This window comes from Zeus faber (assembly GCF_960531495.2).
Source record: "Zeus faber genome assembly, chromosome: 20".
NCBI classification, from domain to species: Eukaryota; Metazoa; Chordata; class Actinopteri; order Zeiformes; family Zeidae; genus Zeus; species Zeus faber.
Window position 1 is genome coordinate 26,344,100 of NC_137207.1, and position 26,527 is coordinate 26,370,626.

The window sequence follows — 26,527 nt, forward strand, 5'->3', positions numbered from 1 at the left end:
TTGTTTATTTGTATTTTTATATGTAGAAATAGTTTGTTTTTGTCTGTGTATAATTATATATGTTTAAGTATCTTTATACACTCAAAACATTAAAACAATTCCAGCATAGTTTTTTTTTTTTTAATTTGATTTCCTTTTGGTTTCGTTTTTTGTTTGATTTTTTTTATAACTGCGGCGAGCGGCGGATAATACTCAGTTTTCTATTTATTTGTTTTATTTCTTTATTTTTTTAGGGGAAAGGAAAAAAAAGAAAAAGGGGGGGGAGCGCCCTGTAGCTCCTTCCCGTTCCCCGACTCCGGAGCGAGGGAGCGAGGGAGGGCGAGGGCGAGGGGAGCGCCCGCCCATACGGACGCGCTCGGATCCGCCAAACGCCCGAACTGCGCTCCGCTCCTCCGTGAAGGGGGGAAAAAAGAAACGCTGCGGCGCTCCACGTCCACCGTCCTGCCTTCCCCCCTAAACAGAAAGAAAGAAAGAAAGAGAGAGAGACCCCCCTCCAAAAACAACATCTTTTTCCTCCCATGCTTTATTTTATTATTATTAGATTTTTTTATTTTTCCACCGCAGTCCTCCTCCTCCTCCTCCTCCTCCTCCGTGCGTGTGAGACGTCACTCCAGTCCCTCCCTGCTGCATCTCATTAGGCTGCTCCTGTGTGTTTCTCTCCCTGTCAATAATCCCGCTGCAGACTCTCTCTCTATTTCCATCCTTCTCTATCTGTCAATCAGCGCCGCCTTTGAACTGAAAACCACTCCGACCAACTTCAACTCCCTCAATCCGGGCGGCGCGGCTCCATCTCCGGCTTCCTTCCCTGCCAGGACCCGCTCGCTCCTTCCTTCCTTCCTTCCTTCTTTCCTTCCTTCCTTCTTTCCTTCCTCCCTTCCTTCCTTGCGTCCTTCTTTTATTTTATTTTAGGTTTTTTTTTTTGTTTTTTTTTCCTGGGGAGTTTTTTTTTTTTTTCTCCTCCTCCTCCTCCCGTGTGTGTGTGTGTGTGTGTGTGTGTGTGTGTGTGTGTGTGTGAGAGAGAGAGAGTGAGAGAGTGTGTGTGTGTGTGTGTGTGTGTGTGTGAGAAGCAGCGGCAGACAGTGCTTCTAGTTGGGGGAGAGGACGCCGACAGCAGAACCCGGAGAAGAGAGTCGGGATTCCGGATCGAGGGGGGGGGGGGGTTTGGAAAAAAACAAAACAAAACCAAAAAAAACCAAAACAAACCAACAACAAAAAGCGCACAAACAACAACAACAACAACGACGACAACAACAGGGAGAAGAAGGAGGACGGAAAGACAAAAAAACAACAGGAAAAAAAACAACAAGTTCAAGAAAACAAACTTTTAGTTGCGCGGCGGCGGCGGCAGCGGCGGCTGTTCTCCCCCCTCCTCCTCCTCCTCCTCCTCCTCCCTCTTTCTTCCCTCCTTTCTTCTTCTTCTTCTTCCCCTTCTTCCCCCCTTCGTCCCCCAAAATTGCTCGGGAAAATGCCGCAGCTGAACGGCGGTGGAGGGGACGACCTGGGCGCCAACGACGAGATGATCTCCTTCAAGGACGAGGGGGAGCCGGAGGAGAAGATCTCGGAGAACTCCTCGGCGGAGCGGGACCTGGCGGACGTCAAGTCCTCGCTGGTCAACGAGTCGGAGACCAACCAGAACAGCTCGTCCGACTCGGAGGTAAGAGGGACGCCCGCGCGGGGCGGGGCGGGAGCGGAGCGGAGCCCGGTCGGGTCGGGTCCGGTCCGCCGCCGCCACGGCCACGGCCGCCCCCCACCCGGCCCCGCGGCCTGCGCGGCGGCACTCGGCGCCGCGGACCGCCACTCTGTCGCCCCTGTTGTGAAAAGTTTGCTAACGCGAAGCCGCTGTGCTTCCTCCCCTCTCTCTCTCACCCTCTCCCCCGTGTCCCCCAGGCGGAGAGACGGCCTCCGCCTCGGTCCGAAACTTTCAGAGACAAAACCAGGGAAAGTTTAGAGGAGGGTGAGTCCCGGGCTGCCATGTTTGTTTGTTTTGTTTGTGGTGTTTGTTTGTTGGTGCTGCCGACACCCACCCGCCGTCCCCGCGAGCACCGCGCGTCGCACGCCCCGTCTCGAGGCTCTTTATTGAAACTTTTCCCCTTCTTCTTGTCTCTCCACCTCCCCACCCACCCTCTCCACCCACCCCCACCCCCCCATCGCCATGTTAGCTGCGAAAAGGCAAGATGGAGGGTTGTTCAAGAGCCCACCGTACCCGGGCTACCCGTTCATAATGATCCCGGACCTCACCAGCCCCTACCTCCCCAACGGGTCCCTGTCTCCCACGGCACGCACAGTAAGTCCCGCACGGGGAACGTGGAAACCACGCATGCACACACACACACGGAATACCTCGCCTGGGCACACAGGGGTTTACAACGTGGAAACGTGTCGGCGCAAGTTAAGTTTCGAGCGCAACTCCTGCCACCGCGGCTGCACGCCGTGCCGTGCCGCGCCGTGCCGTGCCGCGCCGTGGACGCACGCACGCTTGCAGCGCTTGTGTCCAGCGGTTAGCCAGAGTGCCAGCCGTGGCGTTGACTCAACATGTTCCCCAGCACCAGGAAATGCCCTCAATGTGGAAAAATACGTCTTCTTCTTTTTTTTTTTTATTCTTATTTTTTTGGGGGATAGTTTCAATAATTTAATACAATTTTATAACCCCCCCCCCCCTAAAATAACGACAAGTGATAAAAATGATAATCTAATTTTATTTTTATTATTATTATTATTATTATTATTATTATTATTGTAATTGTGTGGTGTGTTGTATTAATTTATGGCCTATGCTCTTGGCCTGTGCAAAACCTGTGAAATACCCTCTTTTTTTTTTTAATGGCACAAGCATTGAAAGCAAAGCTTTCTGTCGCTGATCCACATTTGAGTCCGTGTGAAGGAATCTAAAAGGATTGTTGGTTGCAGGATAAAATCAATATGCAAACAAGCCTATCAAAGGGATTTGCATGTGTCAAAATGTATTATGACGTTATCACGGGGTTAGAGCGTCAGAATTAGACTGCTTGTTTTTTTGTGGTTCTGTTATTTGCACAAAAACAACAACGTTTTTATAGATTTTTTTTTTTTTTTTTTTGTGTAGTTTTTTTTTTGCTCTAGGGTAAAACATAATTTAAATATGTGATTTATAGAATTGAGGATATAATCTAACAGCGGGGTGCACTGTGCATGTACAGCACCTGCTTTAAACAAGAAATCCATTGCATAAAAAAACCCAAGACTTATGTATTTATAAATAAATTAATGTTATTTGTTTAGACACAATCTGCCCTGCTTTAATTATGCACACGCACCGGTCCCACTGGGCCGTGGCGATCCTTAAGTGGCGTGTGTGTGTGTGTGTGTGTGTGTGTTTCTCTTCAAACCCCTGTTTTTAAATGGTTGCCAATTACAAGTCCCCACTTTAGGACCTGTCAACTCATTTTACAAGGTTAAAGCAAAGACCAGGCATTAGGAAAAACGATCCCCACCTCCACCCCCTCTCTGGCTGACGAAGGCGATCTGAGTTCCCTCTATGTATTTATTTTTTGAGCTTTTGTCAAAAACCCTGTAAAGGGGGAGGGGGAAACAAGCAAATTCGAGGGAGATGTAAACACCTTCCTTTGTGTTCGACATCATTTCTTACTTTTCACGTTCTGGCCCATTACACACACTTTTCATGTAAAATGACATTTTTTGTTGTGATTACTGAATTTCTGTGACAGGGTTTTGATTTATACTTTTAGGGTTTCTGTCAGTCCTGTCTTTGGCACATGAGAGGGTATTATCATTATTATTATTATTATTATTTTTATTTACTTATTTATTTATTTATTTATCTATTTATTTTTTTGTTTATTTATCCCCCCCCCGGTCTGGTTGAAACAGCACCGTTCCTCATCCCCAAACCGAGGCTGGCAACAAACCCACCAACGCGCAGGCTTTGACTGACGCTGCTCGCTCCTTTTATTTGAGCTTTTTCTCATTTCTTTTCTTCATTCGGATTTTCGTTCGGTCTGACTCCTCGTGACGCTCCTATTTTTGGTATGCCTACGCAGCAGGTTCGAGAACAGAATAGCTGGAGGATGCTGCCGTGCGGTTTTCACAATTCTGACCCTTTGCTGTCGTAAAATTAACTCGACAAATAGTGCCCTCTGACCAAATTGTGATGGTTTTCTTTTTCTTTAAATATATATTTCTGCTCTGGCCTAGTTTTGAATCAAATGTTTTGATGCAGAGATTTCCAGGCATTGTGCAGTTGCCTTTTAAAACCTCTGTGTAAAATCCCAAATGTAAAATACCACTGGGTGGAATACATTTTTATTTTGCCATTTCCTCATTACGTCCACAACTGACTATTATTGTTTATTATTGTACCTTTTTATTTTTTTATTGTAATTTTTTAAATGAAACGCCATCTCCCACCCTTGTTTGGGCTGCCGGAGTGCAGCCGCGGCCCCCACTGTCTCTGGCGCCCTGTGTGTCCAGACCTTGCAGCTTTGAAGTCGGCGCTGGCTGTAATATAAATGTATTAGACTTAAAGCTGGCATAAATAATTCACCTGTACATTGATTATCTGTCTTCCTCCCTAACCTGTCCTGAGAGCTACCCAATGTGACCATCTGCATTGTTGGAATACAGGACTTTCTGCCTTCCTGTGAAGGGGCTTTTTTTTTTTTTTTTTTTTTTTTTTTTGGAATACTCTGTTTTTCAATTTATCCTTGCTCCCGCGCCCTCTCTTGGTTTTCAGGGGATGCTATTTTTTGAAGGATTGATTTATTTTTATTGCTTTAATAGTAAATTTTTTTATCTATCTTTCAGTCTTATGGCAATTATCATTAATTATTTTTGAATGGGGAAAGAATTCTGCCTCTTTTTACCTGTCAAGGTTTGTCTAACGATTACAATTCTAATGAATTTTGATTTTCTGCCAGCCGGCCGTGTTATGGATTGTTCTTGACATCTTTGCTTATTTCCCTGAGTTTTTGTTATTTCATGACTTGAGGGAGAGGGGAAAAAAAAAAAAGAAAACAGCCGCTACCATAATTCGTCTGACCTCTGGGAGCCATAAGTGGCGAGAATTTATTTTTCCTACCACCTATGTCTGAGGAGGCTCACAAGTTAGCATCATTTAGAAATTAGACATGACGCTGCGCCCGGGGTTTAAACGCCTTCCTGCTCTGCTCTCCTCCCTTTCCTCTCCCTCCTCCTCCCGAAACCGCACACAAAGGCCCCGTGGATCTCTGGGAGCAGGTTGAATTGGCAAAGTGGCCTGGCCAGCTCACCCCTGGTTCTGTCTGTCTTCTGTTCTCTCGCTCGCTCTCTCTCTCTCTCTCTCTCTCTCTCTCTCACTTGCTTTCTCTGCCTTTGTTTCGTGCCAGTGCTAACACAGGGCTTGTGGAAAAAAGGCAGCAGGTTAACTCTGGTGCTGTGGGCTAACATCGCACCTCAACAGGTCTGAGACAGACACAGAGAGAGAGTGAAAGAGGGAGAGTGAAAAAGAGAGAGGGAGCAAGCTCTGTGTGCCCAGCTTTCCTGCATCGGGGCTGCAGGCCCGTAAATCCACCGGCTTTATTTACTGCCTCTCGGACTTATGAATGTTAAGATATTTGACGCCACCCCTGGCCCCATAATTCCCCGGGCCTGGAGACTTTTGGCAAAGGTTTTGAGTTTCATCGTATAATTACGAGTAGTTTTAAAAAATAATGAAAAGCAGTGGGGTGGGGGCGGCACCACCACAACCACACCACAGCTCTGTTTGGAGCGAGTGAAGACGCCGCTGAAGCCCGCAGCGGCTCCACAACGAGCCGTCCACAAGGTGTTGCGCTGTTGAAACAATAGCTCTTCCTCCCGCGTCCTTCTTTGTTCACACTGTGGCGCCGCATCACTGGAGCTCGCAGTGTCGCAGACGCGCCCCGGAATCACCTCAAAATAACAAGCGATTTGCTTTGACACAGGCGGACCCCTGGCAGGCCCCCGCGAATCCTGCGGTCAGATTAATGTCACGATTGTTCGATTTATCCGTAGATTTTGAACACAGCGCACGCTCGTCCTTTGTGCTCACGTGCGGCGCGGCCCTGCGTATTATAATTCACACACACTATCTTTTCAGGTTTCTTATTATTATTATTATTTTTTTTTTTTTTTTTTTTTTTTAACATATGTGGCATAAGCATAACAATGGTATCTTGTATGGATTATGTGTGTTCCTGCCGGCCCTAAATGGATTTTGGCTGCGAGGAGGAGGAAAGATAAGTTTAATGCGGATTTAAGGGACGGAGCCCCGCACCTATCAAACTGGCTTTACATGCTAATGGGGACTAATTGGTGTCTGCGGGGGATGGAGGGAGGGAGGGAGGAGGGGTCTGCGGCGCGACATGGCCACATCTTGTGCCCCTGCCCCTCGAGGAGCGCACCCCAAATTTAGCCGGAAGGTTGCGCTCCTTTTGTCTTGCAAATCACTTTTGTTTACAAAGTATGGCGGAAGCTGCTGCCGCTCTCTCCCTCCCACTGTGGTTTCTCCTCCATCCCCTCCCTCTCAGAGAGAGAGAGAGAGAAGAGAGAGAGAGAGAGAGAGAGAGAGAGAGAGAGAGAGAGAGAGAGGAGAGAGAGAGAGAGAGAGAGAGAGAGAGAGATGAGAGAGAGAGAGAGAGAGGAAGAGGAGAGAGAGAGAGAGAGAGAGGAGAGAGAGAGAGAGAGAGTAGAGAGAGAGAGAGAGAGAGAGAGAGAGAGAGAGAGAGGATCCTTCTTTTGCTGCGACTCGATAAACAGCCGTAAAGAAGTACAATCTGTTTTGGATTTGGAGGAGTTAAGTTTGGTGGTGACGGTGGGTAGAGCAGAGGTGGGTGGGTTGGGGGCGGGGCGGGAGTGCAAAGTTTGGCACCATTAAAACTGGAATTGGGGGCCTGCGAGACATTAGCGCCGCGCTGCACATTCTCGAAGCTTAATTAGTCCGAACTGTAATTGTTCATGGTCTGCCAATGGGAGTAATGCGCAAGAAAAGTGGAGTTGCAGTAAATCGGCCCGGGCTTTTTGAAACAATAATCACTCGCATATTTGTGCCGTGATTCAGATGGAGGCTCGACCTCTCCCATCTCGACATGTGGTAAATTGTAAAGTCAATGAATCACAGATGTAGGGGATGTGTGGGGGGGGCGAGAGACAGAGCGATGGAGTACAGTGAGGTTCTGTCGATGCGCTCGCCGAATGAATGGGAAAGATTTGCGCCGTAAATATTTACCGAGATATGTGTTGCATTCTCCTGCTTCTTGCTTAGCGCGGCCTTAATTGTCTCTCGTGGGTGGTGTTGGCAGGCGGGGGCGGCCCCTCCATCCGTCATTCCATTTGAGGGGGGGGGGCAAAATACCCCAGCGTCGGTCGGACACGTTAGTGGGTGTGTTTCTAATTAGGTTTTTAACTGGTGTGATGGGAGCGGAGGTTCCCTGGTGGTGCTGCAAGCTCTGTTTGGGTGCAGCCAGCGCTTGTGGTTGAGCTGGGTTCTGCGTTTTCATTTATTTGTTTTTCACATTCATTTAATTATTGACACTGTCCCTCCCCCCCCGTGTTAAATTTTTTACCGACTAATGCGCGGCCCGGCGTTGACGTGGGGGTTGGTTGGATGTGAGTTGCTTGGATGTCTTGGGAGTACTAATTAATGTTTGTTTATTTTTTTTAATGATTATTGTTTTGTTTGTATCGCTATTGGCTTCCACCTCTGTTTGCTCTCTCTCTCTCTCTCTCTCTCTCTCTCTCTCTCTCTCTCTCTCTCTCTCTCCTCTCTCTCTCTCTCTCTCTCTCTCATCCTCTCTCTCTCTCTCTCTCTCTCTCTCTCTCTCTCTCTCTCTCTCTCTCTCTCTCTCTCTCTCTCTCTCTCTCTCTCTCTCTCTCTCTCTCTCTCTCTCTCTCTCTCTCTCTCTCTCTCTCTGCGCTGGTTTTGTGTTTGAGTGGAAAAAAAAAGGAAAACAGCATTAACTTAGCAGCTGTGCGCTGGTACCCCACTCCCCCACTGGCCCTCTCTTTCTCCCATGCATCTCTATAGAACGCAACACAAAGATGGTACTGTACATCTGGAATGCTCCTCTTGTCATCTGTTAAATTCAGGCGAGCCCCGCTGCCGGGGGGCCCGCAGGGACTGGGGCTCCGCGAAAAACATGGAAATCGAATTATTCGCCACGTGTGGGCCTCCGTAGACGGGTCCAGTCGGAGGAGTGTAGCGGGGTGAACGCTCTGCATTTCTGCACCAATTCCCTTCGCAAATCAATCAATCAATCAGTGGTTCGATCGTGAAATTGACAAAAAAAAAAAAAGCATCGAGAGGCTGTTAACGTGGCCACTAACGGGCTCTCTAAATCACTTTATTTCAGTACAAATGGGTTGCGTAATCAAAAGTTTTCTCCGCCCAAATAAATAGATGCACATGCGGTGCTGCCCAACCTGTGGTCCGAGGGGCCCGTTGTGGCCTGTAGAACCTCGCGGTCGGCTAAATGAGTTAATGAATATGAAAGAAGTGGTTGAGTATAAAACATATTTTCCCAGATCAGGCCTTTTATTTTTGATTTTCTTTTATCTCATTGGTCAATTAGGTTAATTAAATATTGTGCTTTCATTAGTATTATGAGATACTTTGCACTAGTAGTTGGAACCAGGTGGACACCGCTGCTTAACTGCTAACAAATTAGTATTTGATTCAACAATTGGGAATGAGACCTCTTCCAGGGCCGAACTCGCTTCTTCAGTTCGCCCCCAACAAATAACCCAGGACAGTAGTTTGTGCAGCGTGTGGCCGCAGACCCCACTCCAAGTACGTCCAAATCAGGTTACTGGGAAGGGCAATAAGTTAAATTCAGCTTCTCGCCGCTGATTGAACATTTCAGGGGTAATGTTATTGCACTGGCGTCCAGCTGAAAGATAAGCTTGGATTGACTATTGATTGAGTCTTTCAAGATTCAAGAAGCGGGTTGAGTTTTCGCTCATCACAAGAAACTCTTATCAATCATGGGCATCTTCATTTTTAAAACATTGATCTTTTAAAATTGATTTTTATTTCTTTTATATTTTATCTGTGGAAGTTATATATAATATGTATATAATAATAATAATAACATTATTATATATATTATTAGTATTAGTGTTATTAATAATAAATTCAAAGTATTGCGTGTTTGAGTTTGTCACTGGGGTAAAAGATGCCGTACTACTATTGTTGTGTATTTTCTTTTTGTTCTTTTGTCTGTACAACATTTCTGTAGGTCCATTTTTTTTATATAATGGCTCCGGATTCCTCCGATAGCTGAAGGAGTTTAGCGCAGGAATAGGAGGGAATGCACGTATCGCGGGAGGGAGGGGAATTGGGTGGAGAAAAGCGGGAAGTGTGTGTAGGACTTCGCTTGCGTGTGTGTATGTGTGGGTGGGTTGCTTAGGTGGGGGTTGTCGCACAAAGCCTCCTGAATAGGGCGCATAATTGCTGTTAATGCAGGGGCAATGGGAGCAACGACAGCTTCTGGTTATATGTCCAAACAATGGTGCCCCTCGGATTCACATCTATCTCCTGTAAAAAGAAGCAGCGGGGACTAAAGTGAGAGAAAGAGGGCCGGGAGGGAGGGGGAACTTTCATTTTGTGTGTGTGTGTGTGTGTGTGTGTGTGTGTGTGTGTGTGTGTGTGTGTGTGTGTGTGTGTGTGTGTGTGTGTGTGTGTGTGTGTGTGTGTGTGTGTGTGTGTGTGTGTGGGGCTTTTGGCTGTTAACCTGTTTTCTACTAATAGTACACCAGGACTGGGCGACAATGACAAAATCAATCAAATCAACAATAACTCAATATCGATAATTTGACGATATTTTAGTGATGAATGTCCTTGTAAAATATCGTCCTTTCGTAAGATATTTTACACACAAGAAATATCTGAGAAACCATCATGAGTAATTGATTGTTGTCCATTGTTTATGAAGTTCAGAAAACTACATTCCTTTACTTTAACGCTCCTTAAAGACAACATTTCACTGTATCATATGACGATGACCAAAATACCACACCATACCGATGTTATAAGGATATACCGCCCAGCCCTAATAGCACCTTCTTCATTCACCTGCCTCGTTGTTACAGAAATCCTTCCCAAAAAAAGCGTGTGGGAGTGAGGGAGGGAGGAAGGCTGGGCAGTGTGACGCAGGAGGAATTCTGGCAGCACCAGGCCTGCGTTGCACACAGTTTGATCGGGGTCAAAGTGCAGTGGAGGTGTGTGTGTGTGTGTGTGTGTGTGTGTGTGTGTGTGTGTGTGTGTGTGTGTGTGTGGAGGTGTGTGTGTGTGTGTGTGTGTGTGTGTGTGTGTGTGTGTGTGTGTGTGTGTGTGTGTGTGTGTGTGTGTGTGTGTGTGTGTGTGTGTGTGTTGCGCCACGCCGCCATGACAGCTCTTAATGATCACATAGGATCTTGGATAATGACTGGCTGTGGCGGTGTGCGGGGAACACCTGTGGAAAGCCTTTTATTGATGCTGCAGAATGCTCTGGAACCTCTACTGACAATCACATTCATGCTGTTGTTGCCCCCCCCCCAACACACACACACACCGCTAAGAGAGTAATTGTACTGCACTGGGAAAAATTATATAAGCTTCACACACACACACACACACACACACACACTCTCACACATTTGTCTTAATGGAATCTCTGGTATTGTAGGAGCCATTGTTTCAGTTAATTTTCAACTAAAAGAACTATGTTGATCTAGAGCGGCTGTACCTTAATGGACAGTTTCATCTGGTTTCCTGGATTTGTGCAAATTAAAATTGGGAATGCACAGATACTGGTGTACGTAGTCGTTATATTGCTCAGTTACCTCAACCAGGTCCCAACCTGATGTAGTTGTGTTGTTGTTTCACAGTTTGATGTTCTATCTGATCTTGCTCAGACAAAGCAGACAATTATTCAATCACAGAAAATAATAAACACACAGGGTCTTCAAATCCAGTGACCTTGATGTTGGTTCAGCTGTAAATGACAGGACTCGTACCTGTTCCTAGTGCTCATACTGGTATCTCTGCCACCTTCATTAAAATCGTGCTATCCAATACTAAAACTTTTAGCATGCCAAATATATGAATAATCTGGGAAACAAATAACGGTGTTTTTGACATTGAAATGTAATTTTGGGAGACTAAACAAGCATTGGACTTGCTTGCGTTCCCAGTGTGCGTCCGCGGCGCGAGCTCAGCCGAGGGACTCCTCTCCATTCTGGTAATCTATTCAAAACGGCTCAGATGGGAAGGAGTTACTCGCTGTGTGTTAAACACATAATTGAGGAGTTAAAGGTGATAAAACTCCAGTCCATGTATTTTTAATCTCCTAATTAAACTTTTAATTGTGGCAGGATAAGCTCTGAGGAGCGTGCGTGAGCGTCTGTACGTGTACACGTGCCGTCGGCACTAATGAGGTGATGGTCGGCCCGGTCGCTGTTAAAGGTGGTCGATTCATAACTGCCTGGGTTAGGTGATGGAGCTTTCAGCGCCAGAACGGAATTAAATTCATCTACTAATCTGCGGATTATGGTAGGATTTGGAACAAAATGTTGGCAAGATTACTGCAGGCATAAAAAAATAAAATAAATGCGCAAGGCTAATAAAATGTAAGCCCTTTGCACAGAGGCTGCAGAATGCCATGAGAGACCTCAATTTCTCTATTCAATGCAGCGATTTTACTGCATTACCGATTAGAGCGAATTCCTCACGTTCGCTCTTAGAGCAGCTGTTAGAAATCCGTTTACGCGCAGCATTATTACTCCTCTCGAAAGGAGACTGCTGATAATTTGGGCACATTACGAGATAAGGTTTCTCTTGACGTCCTCCCGGTCTGAGCGAATGACAATCAGAATTTTTGGACGCTAAGTCGCAAAAAGGAGGTATTTACTGGGTTCTCCAATGAAATACCTCATTAGTTTTGGGACTAAAAAAAAAAAACCACTCGGGCTGCAGATATTCCTCTTCAAACACATTTGAATTGGTATGCTTTATTATTTTAAATATTTTAATATATTCCAATTTTTAATGCTCAAATTTAGTACGGGGGGGTGCAAGGTCCCACAGCTCCGCAGCCCCGATCGGAGCGATCTTTTCTCCAAACAAAGCAAGTTAAAAATTATTTAATTTACTCTGTTTCCTGCTACTGTTCCGCTACGGAGCAGATCGCGCCTGAAAAAAATCCCGCAAGTTATCTCATGGTCCGGTGCCAAAAATGCCCCGCGGCCCGGCACGGTCCACGAGCCGGTGGTTGTGGACCTCGGCACCAGAGGACATTGCGTTGGTGATGGTCGGGGTTATTTCCCACTTTCGCGGCCACAGCAGTGGAGTGACTGGACGTTCTGGTGACAGACGCTCTCTCCTTCTACACACAGTGAATACTGCTCCTGAGTCTCCACCGACGCAGACTTCACACACAGTTACCAGGAACATTCCTCTCTAATGTGCCTTCACTGTGCAGCAAACTGGATTCACTGATATTGAAGTCTAATGCTCATCGCATGCAAAATGATTCACTAACGTAGGCCAAAACATTTACAGTCACTTATTTATTTGTAAAAATAAATACACAATCGAATGGCAATTTCAGCTTTCGAATAATGATGTTTTTTACAATATTCAAATTCTATTAAGAGAATATTCTATTCGAATTTCGTTCCTGCAGTCCTAAAATAACACATTATGTTACAAAGGGAATGTAGCCGTCAGACCACTTAAACAGTTATTTTTTCATTTACATTTGAGTAATTTATACAAATATTTTATTTACTTTTTGTTGTGTGTGTTCTTGACCACCTGCCAAGTGTAGTCCTTCCTCCCCAGCGTGAGGTCGCTTCATCATTAGTATTTGGGGTCAATTCCAAAATTGAACCCAGGGCACTAAGTGAATCACCATGCCCCCCCCCCACACACACACACGTCCCCCACGGGGTCAAAGTGAATGTACTGTCCTGTTTGAACAACTGTCTTCCGAGGTGAGACGGGCGTCCCTCGCTGCAAAAGTCAGAGGGGACCAACTGACTGCAGCATGTCAGCCAGCTTGCCAGCAAACAGCCCGGCAGAGAGAGGAACTTGGCAGCGTCCAGACGGAAAACAATTTCACAATTGGGTCTCGTCATCCTGAAACCGTTTGATTGAAATAATGACCTGCGCTTTCCCGTTGCCGGTAGCACCAGTAATATCTGTGACTCAAGGGCACAGGAGGGGAAACAATACAATCTTCCTGAATAATAATAATAATAATAATAATAATAAATAATCTAGCTGCAGGCAGCAATACTCGGGGTCCAGTGTAGTCGGCCCTCTGTTAAAGTTCAATGTTGGGGTGTGCTTTGTCTCTGCCGTGTGTTTTGTGAATGCAGAAGTTCATTCCTTCCGCCTTGTTACAGTGTAATACTAGGATAGGACAGTGTTTGTGGCTGTGTGTGGGTTTCCTACGTCGCAGCTAACAGCGGTTATTATTCTGAAGTTCATAAAAATGCAGTAGTAGTACTGCATGATTAAGGCTGAAATGATAATCGCGATTATTTTAGTCAGTACTGTGATCACGATTTTTTCATCACAATTATAAATCCATTTTGGGGAACATATTATTTTATGGCACTTTGTAAATTAACAGAAAAATGCCTTCACAATAATGTCTTTATAAGCCTATAAATAAATTAACTAAGGTAAATATTGATATAAAATGAAAATAATTATGTGTACTGGACTACACATTTGTTGTAATTGTAACACTTGTTTGAGGCACAGAGGGGCTGGACCCCCAATAATAATGGAAATATTTTTTTTTGGGGGGTTTTTAATTTGAGATGGTTTGGTAGAGAACATGTAGGTGTTATATACAAACGTGCTTATTAATAATTCATACCATCTGATAGGGATTTGTATTTAAATCACAAAACATGGGCCACAAAAACAAATTTGCTCTTAAGTTTGTACAATACATATTTAGATAAATAGTACAAACATTGAGAAACTAATTAGGGCCCAAATGGTACCTCCCCAAAAGTGGGGACATAGTCCAGTGGATCAATGTATGACTGTTTGCATGTGCCTAACTCCCTAGGGGCAAGCTGCTAAATGTCTCCCTCGGGGTTCAGTTTGACAGAGTTTTAAAATGCCTGCTGTTCAATACTGTGTATTGATAATGATTGTTTTGAGAACGGCCAAGTGTTGCCGTGCGGGGGTGTGACATGTGATGCACGTCACGCTGCCCTTTAGAACCACAAGGCTCCTTATCTCCCGTTACTGCCTCTTCTATCTTTACTGGTCATCGCACTTTTACATATTTTGAATATCAATAAAGATAAATTTACAGCGTGGACGTAACGGCTGACGGCAAGTGGTGAGGTCTCAGATCAGGATTTGGACCGGAGCAGATTTCCAGCGAGTTTATTCAACCCAATATGTGTTCGGCTGATTATACAGTATATTAAAAATCAGGTCACCCGAGGAACACAAAACTGAAAACCCAGCTCCCGGTTGTTTATTATTGCGGGTCATGTAGGTCTTCATCAGGTGTGCACCATCAGGTCGTCTTTGAGTCCGTCAGCCGCTCTTGAAGTAGCTTCCCTCCCCCCTGTGTAATGGTATCATAGGTCCGGTGTTGCCTGCCTCTGAAGGCTTTTCAGTTTCTCTTTTTCTATTTGAGGACTGTAGCTGCTCTGGGCCGGCGGGCTGGACCGTGTTGAGGATGCAACCAGCAGAGTAACAGCTGGCCTGAGCACAGGCGGAGGAATTCTCTGCTGTTTGAACAGAGGCCCGTCTCAGCGCCGGCCTGTAGGAGCTGGGGGAAGGAAGTCTCTGCATGTTTGCATAGCTGAATTGTCCTTTGGGCCCCTGAGTGTCTAATGCACTACTGTTCAAACATTCACAAGTGTGGAGATGACCCCCCCCCCCCCCCCCCCACACACACACACACACACACACACACACACACACACACACACACCCCTCCCCCCTCTATGGCGGCGTTCACAGCTCTGCTCGCAACACGCCTCCTCCTTTGTCATGTGTGAGAATCTGTATGCGTGTTTGTGTTTGGACACAAGCCCTATTTACTTCCATGCTACAGATTTTTGTTGCCCCAAATGGATTGGGTTTTGGATGATTGACAATAAAGTGTTGCCATCGCCTCTTGACAAGAACGGTGAGGTTCACAAAAAAATGTGCCGTTATTGTACCAGTGGAATTTGTCACCAGAAGTACAACATTACAAACAAGCACCGGTGCCAATGGTTCAATGGCTGCAGCTCGGAGGGTACTGCTGGTGTGACTAGCACCCGCCATCGCAGCCCTGGAGTTACAATGCAGGTACTTTATTTAGTGCAAGGAAGGGCGGTCAGGAATGACAGAAAAGAAGACATGCTCAGATAGGGTAGGGGGGTCGGTGGCTCCAGCCAAGGTGCTGCCCACTGAGGAGTCAAACATTGACATACGGCAAAGTCGTCAAGCTAATTGTTGTTTGAATTACCTGTTATGATCTGATGACAAATCTCCCACACTCTCGGCAGCAGAGCGGAAAATGTAACTGGGGATTGGCATGATGTTAGTGAGTGTGTAAACCTTGCTTCAACAAGATGGATAAATGCAATTATTGGACAGACCTGGGGAGAAGAAAATCCATTTAAAGCCCGTAAAGCTAAGCAGGGGCCGTGGTTAATTCATTTGGCCAATTTGCGGGTGATGTACGAGTGTCAGGGCACATTAGTCAGGCTGTGTGTGTGTGTGTGTGTGTGTGTGTGTGTGTGTGTGTGTGTGTGTGTGTGTGTGTGTGTGTGTGTGTGTGTGTGTGTGTGTGTGTGTGTGTGTGTGTGTGTGTGTGTGTGTGTGTGTGTGAATTTGAAGATGCACTTCAGTAGCGGTGCACTCTCCCTGGGACCTGATTTCCACCCTCCCATTAGCCCGTTCACTGCCACTACTGCGGACAATACAAATGGAGTCCTGACGGGGAAATGACAAAAAGATGCAGAGAGTCGACCGAAAGTGGGATTGCTTTGCAAATGAGGCGAGGAGAGGTAGCCACGGTCCGCTGGGCGGCAGAGTGAGGATCCCCAACATCTCCATACCTAGTGCTCAATCAGTCCTTGTCCTCTGCTGCCAGCAGTGTCCCGGACCCCTGGCTGAAATGATGTGGTTGTAGCTTCATAAGTGAATACTTTGATAGCAGGTGAAACTAGATGTTGTCTATGCTTTTCCTTGTTGTAATATCCTGCATTACAATAAAGTCATACAGAATGTTCCCGCTGAGAGAAATTAACTAACACAAATGGCTGCACTCGAGTAGCATTACTTATACTTATCATTTCTTAAATCTCTCTTCTGTATCCTCACGTCACATTATTGATGGCAAGGTATGATGTCAAAATACTGTATGCTGGTATATCATTTTGTCAATATTGCCCAGTTCTTTCCAGACTGTAGAAATGGTAACAAAAGGACTGATCTGTTACCTACGTTGACGTACATCTAATCTGTTATTCTATTATGTATTATTTTTAGAACAAAACCTTTGGTGTTGGCTGTTGCCCGCAGCCCCAGAAGTCTGTCTTTGAATCTCCTTTCTGGTATCTGTGGAGTTTGCATGCTCTCCCCGTGTTCATGTGGGTTTCCTCCCACCTCCAAAGACTTGTAAATCAGGCTGACTTGAGACTCCAAATTGCCCCCATGTGTGAGTGAATGCGCGTGACCCCATTCAGGGTATCGACCTGCATTAAACCCAATCAGCTGGGATATTGCCGAGAAGTATATAGACATATTGGGACACACGACATCTTAATCATGCTTTACTCTTCGGAGAAAATGCAACTTGATTGGGGATTTAAAACACGTGATGGAGTTTTATTAGAAACCAGTGATTTGGTCTGATACCGTAATTGACACGACTGTAGGACTCAATGTAACAAGCCTCAGTCAGAACTCAGAGGCACCCCAATTATATGTTGATATTGTGGAAAATATATCCTCATTAACAATTTGTTCATATCTCAACTCAGCCTCTCAGAGCAACTACTAAATACAGTGGTTAATAAGAAGCTTCAGTTGGGCCAGTGCTGAGATGTGCACAATTGAATTACACTCACTCTGGCCCAGATTGACTCTGATACTCTCTCTGAACTCCTCTGAGTTTCAAATTGAGTTACCGTTGTTATGTGGATGCCAACGTTTACTCATGGCTGCTTGGCCTTCAGCAGTGGTAACAACCTCACCTGAGAAATCTAATCCACAGATTTGAACTGTGTTTGCCTCCGCAAACTGTTGGCAGTCTCACCGCTTTTTAAAAATACTTTTCTTTGTTTTCTTGAAAGAGCCTCTGTTGCTCGGTGTTAGCGCATGTTCTTGCAGTAAAGTTATCGCTGTGCCCGTGCTTCTTTTAAAGGGCTGACTGATTGGTGCCATTATCTCCTGCGATGCGTCGTCTGCGGCTCAGCTTTCCTCAGGGTTAGGCCATTGTCTCGCAGCAGCAAAACCACTCAACAGTTACGCAAGCCGAGCGGTATGCAAAAACAGTGGTTAGAACAGAGCTGGGCGGTGAGAAGTGTTGAGGGAAGCTTCAGTTTACAGTTCCAACCTCAGCCTGAATCAGGGCAGGGCTCGGTATCGGGGTCGGGAGGCTAAGATTTCTCCTACCACAATACCGGGCTCACACTTAAGCGCTGCTCGGTTCAGTAGGTGTGTGTGTGTGTGTGTGTGTGTGTGTGTGTGTGTGTGTGTGTGTGTGTGTGTGTGTGTGTGTGTGTGTGTGTGTGTGTGTGTGTGTGTGTGTGTGTGTGTGTGCGCGCATACATATCTGTCTGCATTCTTTGTCAGAGTCGGTGTGTGTTGGCGTTTGTCACCTGACTTCTAGGCAATCGGCCTCAGGAAACCAGAGTCAGTGTGAATGCTGGGGCTTGTTGAAGACAGGTGCCAGGGCTGTCTCTCCATGCCTGGCTACCAGCAGCTGGTGAGGGGCTGTGAAACCCGCGGCCGTGGTGTGGGGCACCGGGAGAAGGCATTAGCTGAAATTCCTCGTTTCATTTCGATGGCGGATATCAGTTGTGCAGGCCTGACTTCACTTTTGGTCACTTTTTTTTTTAAAATATGATTTTTATATCGGAAACACTGAATTCAATTATATCTTAGCGGCCATAATCTGCTTTTAAGTCTATCTACCTTTAAAAAAAAAACAAAAAAAACTTCAGCAAGAGAACTCTAGATATTTACTACTAATGTACAGACCTTTTCACTGATGCTGAAAAGACAAACTTCTTGGGTAACAGACTATGCATCGAGTGCAGCAGAATGTTTCCATACTACCATACCATAAAAGTATTGAATTTTGAAACCCAGCCCAAGTGGGGAGTCATCAGTGAGAAAGAAGCCTTGGGACTCGGCATCCAAGGGTTAAGTGTAGACGCTAGAACTAATGATATAATGCTCCTGTGGAGATCCCCGGTTGGAGTGAATGCTCTGGCATGTCCCGGTTTGAAAACCTCTCTGCTCCTCCCATAGAGAGCATCGTCTGGGGTGTTGTGCCGGAGTTGCAGCCGCTCTCCCAAGCAAAACTACAGTACAACTGGAAAGCAGAACAGGAAACCCCCCCCCCCACCCCATCCGTCCTCCATGGGCCATCAAGTCCATGCTCAGAGCCATAATTTCCTTGCAGTCCTCCGAGCTTTTCCAAAAGATGTTCCTCGTGTGCTCTCCTCCTAGCCTTTTGGACCATGTTGAGCATCGCATTCCCAGGACCCAAATTGTAAAAATGTACAACCGACCGCCACATTTTTCATCCCCACCAACCCACCCACCCACCCAGTTATGAGGTCAACTTTCAGAAATGTATCACCTATGTCTATTTAGGATTTTGTCGACTTAGAGATTACACATTAATTTTAAAATTTAAATTGAGGGAAAAATAAATCCAATTGAATATAGGTGCTGCAAATTGAGTACATTTTTATTAAAAAGTTGGTCCAATGAGCCCAGACTCCTGCACAGCCTCCTGGGACAACAACTGCCGGCTGCTGTCTATAGGCCGGAGGAATTCCTCGTGCTAGCTCCAGGAAAAAAAAAATGAAACGGCTTGGAAGTTTTCTATATGCTCCCCCATATCATTTTACAGCAGTGGACGTGCCACTCAACACAACTGCTGCCATTTAGTGGTGAGGCTGCCTGTCTTATTAGGGTCGCCAAGAGGACAAAATGTTTTTCACAGCCATTATATATGGATGCGGACGTGGCCCGGTCATAAACGGTTCAGTCTGTTGAGACTAGCAGCAGCATGGATGCCTTATTCCACTTGGCCTGCTCAGTTGCTAAAAAAACAAAACAACAACCGTATACTAGGTTAACTGGATCGTCTTTTTTTGTTATTTAATTCACGAGAGAAAGTGTTTACGTGGCGTTGCTGATGGCCAAGACAGATTCATGACACACCCCTTCCCGCTGATTTGACTCCTCCCATCTGAGGCCCTCAGACCTCAGGTGGTCACTGAACATGACACCCACGTGTACATCCTGGTAATGCACCACTCGGTTACAGAGAAGATGTATACCCAGCGAGGCAGCCAGCCAGGCCGGCAGCCAGTCGGCCGGAGAATCCAGTCATTCAGCCGCATATCTGTCCGGGCAAGGCCCAGGGTCCGCGTTCATGTATTTTTGAGTTAACATTCAAGGACCAGCTGAGGTGCGGGTCCACACCGAACCGGGCTTTCACATCTGAACGATTGACCCAGAGTAATTATTATTCATTACCGATCCACCTTGTCGAAAGATCACCGCAGTTAAGCGAATCCTATCGAGAACGACTGTGGTGTGCGGTAGGTACAGAATGAGTCTTTTTGGCTTTGGTCGCGGCTGATGATCGGGGGCTGCCTGGCCAGAGCTGGAGATGCTGCGGCTTAAGACGCTGGGAAAGTCGACCTCTAATTGTTGACAGAAGCGATGGGCAAACATCGAAGGGGGGTGGACGGCCTAGCGGAGAGGATCCCCGACTTACATTCACTGCCGCCAATGTCGGAAAAATGAGGCAGAGCTTCTAGGATGGTCCCCAAATGAAGGAGAACACCCCCCCCCCCACCCCAAAAAAAACCCCAAACTGATTGTCCTCGAAGAGAAGACCAGAAAAACCAAAACCAATCTTTTCCCTTGCTCTGTTTTTACGAGACGAACACTCTCTTCACGTTTAAATTGGCGCTGTCATGCGGTTTCCTCCGCTGGGCCACTGGGAGCCCGTTCCCCGCACCGGTTCTGGTTTGGAAGGAAAACTGGATCTGTTTTCTCTGGCGCTGATCACCGTGGTATTAAAGACCGGTGGTCATGGTTTTTATACTTTTCTCTACTTCTTACAAAAGACTACCCAACCATATACTGGTTTTGCATGCTTCACGGCTTTTGATCTCCGTCACAGATGCTGGGACGGAGGCACATCTGCCTCCCTGTCTCACCAACCGCACCCCCCCCCCCCTCCCACTTGTAGCACAAATCCTGTGTTGTGGTGGTTTGGTGCACCATCATTTAGCAAATAACATCGGTAATGTTTCAATTGGGTATAAAGTAATTGGGAGACGGCCTACTTGCCATCTGTCTGGTGAGATTACTGGATTCAGTGTAATTAAACGCTTGACCTTGGGGTCACAGTGGGGGGTGCCAACGGGCAGACTCCACTAAAGAGCTGGAGCCATCTTATTTTAGCGGGGGGGTGGTATTGGAGGATGAGGGAGAGTTGTTGTGAAGCTGTGACAGTTTAACTCGCTAAAGATAGAGCTGGGGGGCGGGGGTTCTTGAGCTTGAGTGCCGATCTCCTTCACACGGACGCTCCCCGTGTGCACTGCCACGCGCACGCAAACACAAGAGTCGCAGAATTGGCGTACGTCTAAGCCCCGGTCAGAGAGTCCCGCTCAATTTGGGAAGGCAAGCGGAGCGCCCACAAAGTCTGAGTTATCCCTGTGTGCAGGGAGTGTAACTGGAAGAAGGCAGGGACTCACGCACCGGGACGTAACACCTAGGTGCCCATTTCCCTAAAGAAATGATTCATTCATATTAAAGTGTGCCACATTGAGTGGTGCCTCAGTATTGACTGCAGTCTTTGTCCTGCTCCACCTTCTGTAGGAACATTAATGAATGTAAAAGTATGTGTATAGTGATGATATCAGGGGTGAAGCTCGGCGTCTTCACAGGAATAAAGTACAGCATTCTTCCTTCAGGGGAAGGGTGGCTTGTTGCGCCGGCGGTACCGTTCTCCCGTCTGGTCATTCTACTCCTGACGTGGTACTTGTTTGTAATTTTGAGTGTGTGTTGGTGGGGGTTTGGTTGGGCATGCACAGGGGCTGCTGTTTATACCTTCATGTGTGTTTTGAGTTTGGGCCCCCAGAGGCCGAGCCTCCCCTGGACAGCGTCCAGAGACGGCAAGGCCTGCTTCTCCTCATCCCTCCTGCAAGGAAGACGTGTAGCGGCGCTGCGAGGCGCTGCAATTGGATTTCGGAGCTGATCTGGTTGCGGTGCATGGTAAACAGGACATTAAAGACGGTGGGAGAGGGAGATAAGCGAGTTAATGTTCCTGTGTTAGTGAGCTTTAGCGAGTGCGCACGTGTGGTAAACAGACTGAACTCTGCGTACCAGTTTGGATGAAGCAATGAAATGACAATATGATGATTACAACACACACACATATACAAATGCAGGATGTGCAACTGAGAAATCAGCAAGGTTTACCCAGTGTGGGCTAGATGGTGTCTCGCAATACTTCCGCCCTGAGCTTTGTGAGTAAAAAATGATAAAAAAAAATAAAAGTCTGCTGGTTCGCAGCAACAGAAATAGCCTTTTTAATTACTATGGCATGGCTGCGGTGCAGCCGCAGTGCTGTTTGCAGGGCCCAGCTGAGTGGCACCGGACACTGGAGACGAGACTCTGGTCTGGGCCCTCTTCCAGGGAAATTACAGGGTGGCACAGAGGGGCGGTGGGTGGCTGGAGGGGTAGAAACTGAGCTGAGGACAGACTCCCCTCCCTGGGGCTGGGCGATGAATTGACGTTATCCCCGGCCCTCTTTGGCGAGTACAGAATCCCCGGCACAGAATCAATATGTCCTTGTATTGTGATGCATAATTTTGTCATCTGAATTGCCAAAGATGACAAAGATTAGAGGATTTGAAGCAGTTTTATTTGAAAACAAGAGTTATGGTCTGATCTTGTACATTACATTAATGTATAGTTCAAACTGATGGGGGTTTGGGCTGAACGATTACGGCAAAAATCATAATCACGATTATGTTGGTCAATATTGACACGATTTGACTTCGGAAACATACCCAATGCTGTCTTTTTAACAGTGGATTTTATTGAACTTTTGATATGATTTAACTGAAAAACTGATAAAAATGAGAGAAATATAATATACATTTCAATAAATAATATTGAAATGTCATCGTCGTCTAAGAACAGTCCAAAAAGTTCCCTAATCTGTGATCATATTCGGGGTCGTTGGAACAGACGGAGGGACTCTTTCCGACCGTGTCACACCAGACGCCAATGAAAATCATGGATTCTTCCTGTAGTCGCTCTCCTTTTGCGGGGACGGGGGCAGAACCGCTCTCGGGTCGGGAGGAGGGCCAGCTCCAGCCGAAGTTAGTGTTTCTAGGAAGACCCGGCGCATCAGCTCCGGGGGGCCTCGTCCCCGCTGCTCGCTGCCCAGCCGGGGAGAGAGCGGAGGGGGCCCCGGCGCTCCTGGACCCCGACATCGGTCAGACTTGGTGTTTGATAATAACATGTGTAATGTTATATGTGCATGACGGATCGCTGCGACGACTCTTTATGGGATCCAGACATGGAAATCCCTGTTCAGGACTCCTCTAGTGCCATTGAGTTTGGGGAGGGGTGAAAGCGCACCGTTGCAAAGGAAAGGGGGTGCGCTGGATTTATAACACAAGACAAAACGGGAGCATCATTGCGAAACGGTATGCGGCAAATCAAATTTGATTAATCATCCCGCCCTAATGGGGGTTTAAGTGACAGAGTGAAACTTATTAGTAGATACGGCGATATAAACCTTTTTTATTGTGTAAATTCCCACTATGTTTACTGTGATATAAACTCTTGCGCGTTGCTCCCAGCCATCAACTCAGGGAGCTGCTGTTCTCATCCAGCTCCTCTCCGTTTCATCTTTCCCCTCTGGAGATAAACCGTCGAGTTACTCCCATGTAGCGTCCTTGTTTAGTTTCAAGGTGTGCTTTTGAAAGTTATCAAGTTTCACACCAATCGCTATTTTTCAGTCGATGGACCTGCGTAGGGGCAGGCAGCCGGCACGCAGAGGCAAAAACACAAGACAAAAAAAACAACCCCAACACAACCCTATTTTTAAAATGTATTTCTTTCCTTTTCGCTCCTTACTTTTGGCTGCAGCAACAAGGTTTGGGCCGCTGCTTTAAGTGGAGCTCCCACCCTTCCCCTCCTTCTCTTGTTGCCCCCCCCCCCCCCCCCTTCTTTATATATTCCTTTGCTTCTGTTCTCTCTAACCTCGCAGGCTATCTCCTGTCTCTTCTTTCTCTCCGTTCACCCCCCGTCACTCCCCACACCCTCCCTCCCTCCCCCCTCTCCAGTATGTGCTCTGATTACCTCTCCAAACTGGCAATAAGTTGATTGCTTTACAGAGATGATGTAAGCCTCCGCCCTGGGGTACATCAGGTTGGATTTCTCCTGCTTTATCTCGTAAAGCCTAAATTAACAGCTGGTTTGGTTGGAGTTCTCCTGGATCTAACTAAAGGATTAGGCTTGGTTCTCATGCGAGTCAATCCGGTTTGATTTATTGCGGGTCTATCAAAAAAGATCAATAGGAGCCCTTTTGAAAGTAAATCCTTAATCGCTCTTTGCACTTACGTGTCATCATTGCGAATTTTTTTCTCGCCCCTCCCCCCTCTCTTTCTCACCCGCTCTTTCTCTCGCTCCCTCATTCTCATTCTTTCCTTCCACCCAAGCCTCGCCTGTCTCGCACACACCAAACCCCAAGGATGGTAGCCGCGCAGCGATCCGCCTCTGTCGATGGTATCACGGTGAATCGCTGGATGGATTTCTCTCCCTCTGCCTCCCCTCTCATTAGCTGTCCGTCAGGGCGAGGAAGCCCCGAGCCCCGGCTTTACCGAGTCTGGTCCCGATCAGACCCCGCCGCTCACTTGTTTCGTCTCCGTCGGCCTCGTCTAAAAACAAAAAAAGAAATAAAAATAAAAAGTGTGACTGTCACCCGCCGCTTCGCTCCACTCGGGCAGTGACGCCACTTTGTCAAGGAATACATACATTTGTTGTTTTTGTTCCTATATTCTCTGACGGCGCAGTCAGACGTCTCCGAGTGTGAGCCGCTCCATCGGTGGTAAATGGTAAAGATGGTAATATGGACTGTGGGAGCACCCGGGGCTCTGGGTACACCACGCACTCTGTTGTGCTCCATTTCACATCCGCGCAGAATGAAGCTCATTTAGGCTGAGGAATCTAAACGTTATGAAGGCCGGAGCAATGTCAGTGCAGACGCTTCGGATTTCATCTTGACGGCATCGCTAATTAAAGTTTGTCACTTCCCCAGGCTTCTTGCTCTTCAATCCCCTGTTTTCCCTTGAATGCCACCTCCGGCGAATTTCGCTTCCCGCTGTCCCCCCTCCATTTTTGCTCCGGAGGGGAAATGAGGGCGCTGGTAGCAATTGAACGTCGCGCATAGGCATCACCATGGCAACCAGTGATAAACAAAGCGGATTCTCACCAACACCGCTGGCTGCAATTGGAATTAACAGAGAGAAAAAGTGAACATGGCAGCCACTCAAACCAAGGCTTTTCCATTGGAGATGGGCGTCTCGGCCGATATATTATATATCATGTAAAAAGCTGTGGCCTTTCACTCTGTCTCTGGCAGCTTATCGTTCACCAATGCAAAAGTACCCCAAAAAAGGTACTTGAACTGGAAATGACATCCTTCCTCTGCTATTGTCTGGAACAACTATGTAAGGACGAAAGCTGGAACGTCTCCACCTGGTGATTCTGGGTGTTTTGGTCGGAGTGAGTATTTGCCCGTTTTAGGTATTTTTGGCTTTACACTAACCTGTCTCGACGCCAACTTGGAGAAGAACTTGGGTCTTGAGAGACAACCTTGAGCGGACGGCGCAAGCAGTCCCGTACGGAGGTTGATAACGGACAAAAAGGAAGTTCAGCGGTGTCCTCCTGGAAGGGCTGGCCGGCGGGAAGTTGTGGGAGGGGCTGCGGGGGGGGGGGGGGGGGGGGTTGGATCGACGGGATACGTGGGAAGGAAAGGGCTTGCTGTCAGCCAGCTGGACCTCTTAATCCTATAGCCTTGGGGAAAGGGAGGGGTGTGTGTGTGTGTGTGTGTGTGTGTGTGTGTGTGTGTGTGTGTGTGTGTGTGTGTGTGTGTGTGTGTGTGTGTGTGTGTGTGTGTGTGTGTGTGTGTGTGTGTGTGTGTGTGTGTGTGTGTGTGGTTCTTTGTCTGTGTTTGTGTATATTTGTGGGTGAGACTGTTTGTCTCTAGTAGAGGTTTGTCAATTTTAGCACACCTCTGCCTCCCCTCTCCAGCTGGTGTGTGTGTGTGTGTCAGCTGTGGTTTGGTGTGTGCTGTGTTTACTGTAGTCCTCTCTTTAACAGCACACTGTATATTTATGTCGAGACGACAGAGTCTCTCTCACCCCTTGATGTTGCAGAGGCGCTGGGGGTTGGTGCAGCAGGAAGGATGGGGAGTCGGGGGGGGGGGGGGGGGGGGGTGGAGGGGTAACAAACACCACCCACCCCCCGTCCCCCAAACCGCCCAGCCCGCCCCGCGCCCAGCCTTCATCCTCGGCCCTCTCACGATCAAACGCTTCTATCTGAACCCTCCATAGTCCACGCTCACCAACCAGCCATGCACCACACGACACGTGTTTGTGAATGGAGGAGATTCAATCACAAGTCAAAGTATTCAAACGTTTTTGAGTTTCTGTCGCTTCCTCGTCGTCCTCACATTGTTTGTGAATTTGCGTTGTATTCCTTCCTCACTCACCATCGGGTTCAGTTCTCACATCAAGCTCAGGGGAACGTTTCACTGGGGAGAGAGGGAGTCGGGCACCCCCCCCCTTTGAGACTTTCGGTGCCGAATAGGATTTTAAATGTGGAGTTGTGACGTCTCCGCCAAGTCCAGGATTTATTTCTCGGCCGGTGGACTGGACGCACTGAACCCGTCATCAGCCCATAATCGTTGTTGCATTCAGAGTACCTCACTTTGTACATGAGCTTACCAACCTGAAATGAATAAATACTAACCAGGTAAACATGAAGGGCACATTGATTAGATGAAGTTCCTTTACACAAACAGGATTTATCAACGAGGAAATAAATGAGCTTATAAAATTCAAGTAAAATATTTTTGTTTAAAAAAAAAAAAAAAAAAAAAAAAAAGTGTTGACACGACTATTTAACCAGTTGAACATTCTTGTCTAAACAGTAAACACAAGCAGTAGTCCTCTCTCTCTCTCTCTCTCTCTCTGTAACCGGACGGCAGGCTGATGGCATCGCAGCTCGTCGTTCATTAAAAGTGAA

The 26,527-nt window shown here is 46.9% G+C and overlaps 1 protein-coding gene across 20 annotated transcripts in view; it reads left to right on the forward strand.

Moving 5' to 3' along the window:
* Positions 1-1,023: 1,023 nt before the first annotated feature.
* The window catches only part of tcf7l2 (transcription factor 7 like 2), a 97,011-nt gene continuing 71,507 nt past the window's right edge, over positions 1,024-26,527 (forward strand). For all 20 annotated transcript variants that reach the window (XM_080020820.1, XM_080020831.1, XM_080020838.1 and 17 more), the window contains exons 1-3: positions 1,024-1,654; positions 1,888-1,954; positions 2,160-2,284. In XM_080020820.1, coding sequence (XP_079876946.1) covers positions 1,466-1,654; positions 1,888-1,954; positions 2,160-2,284 — 381 coding nt within the window. In that variant the 5' untranslated portion in view covers positions 1,024-1,465. The remainder of the gene's footprint in view (positions 1,655-1,887; positions 1,955-2,159; positions 2,285-26,527) is intronic.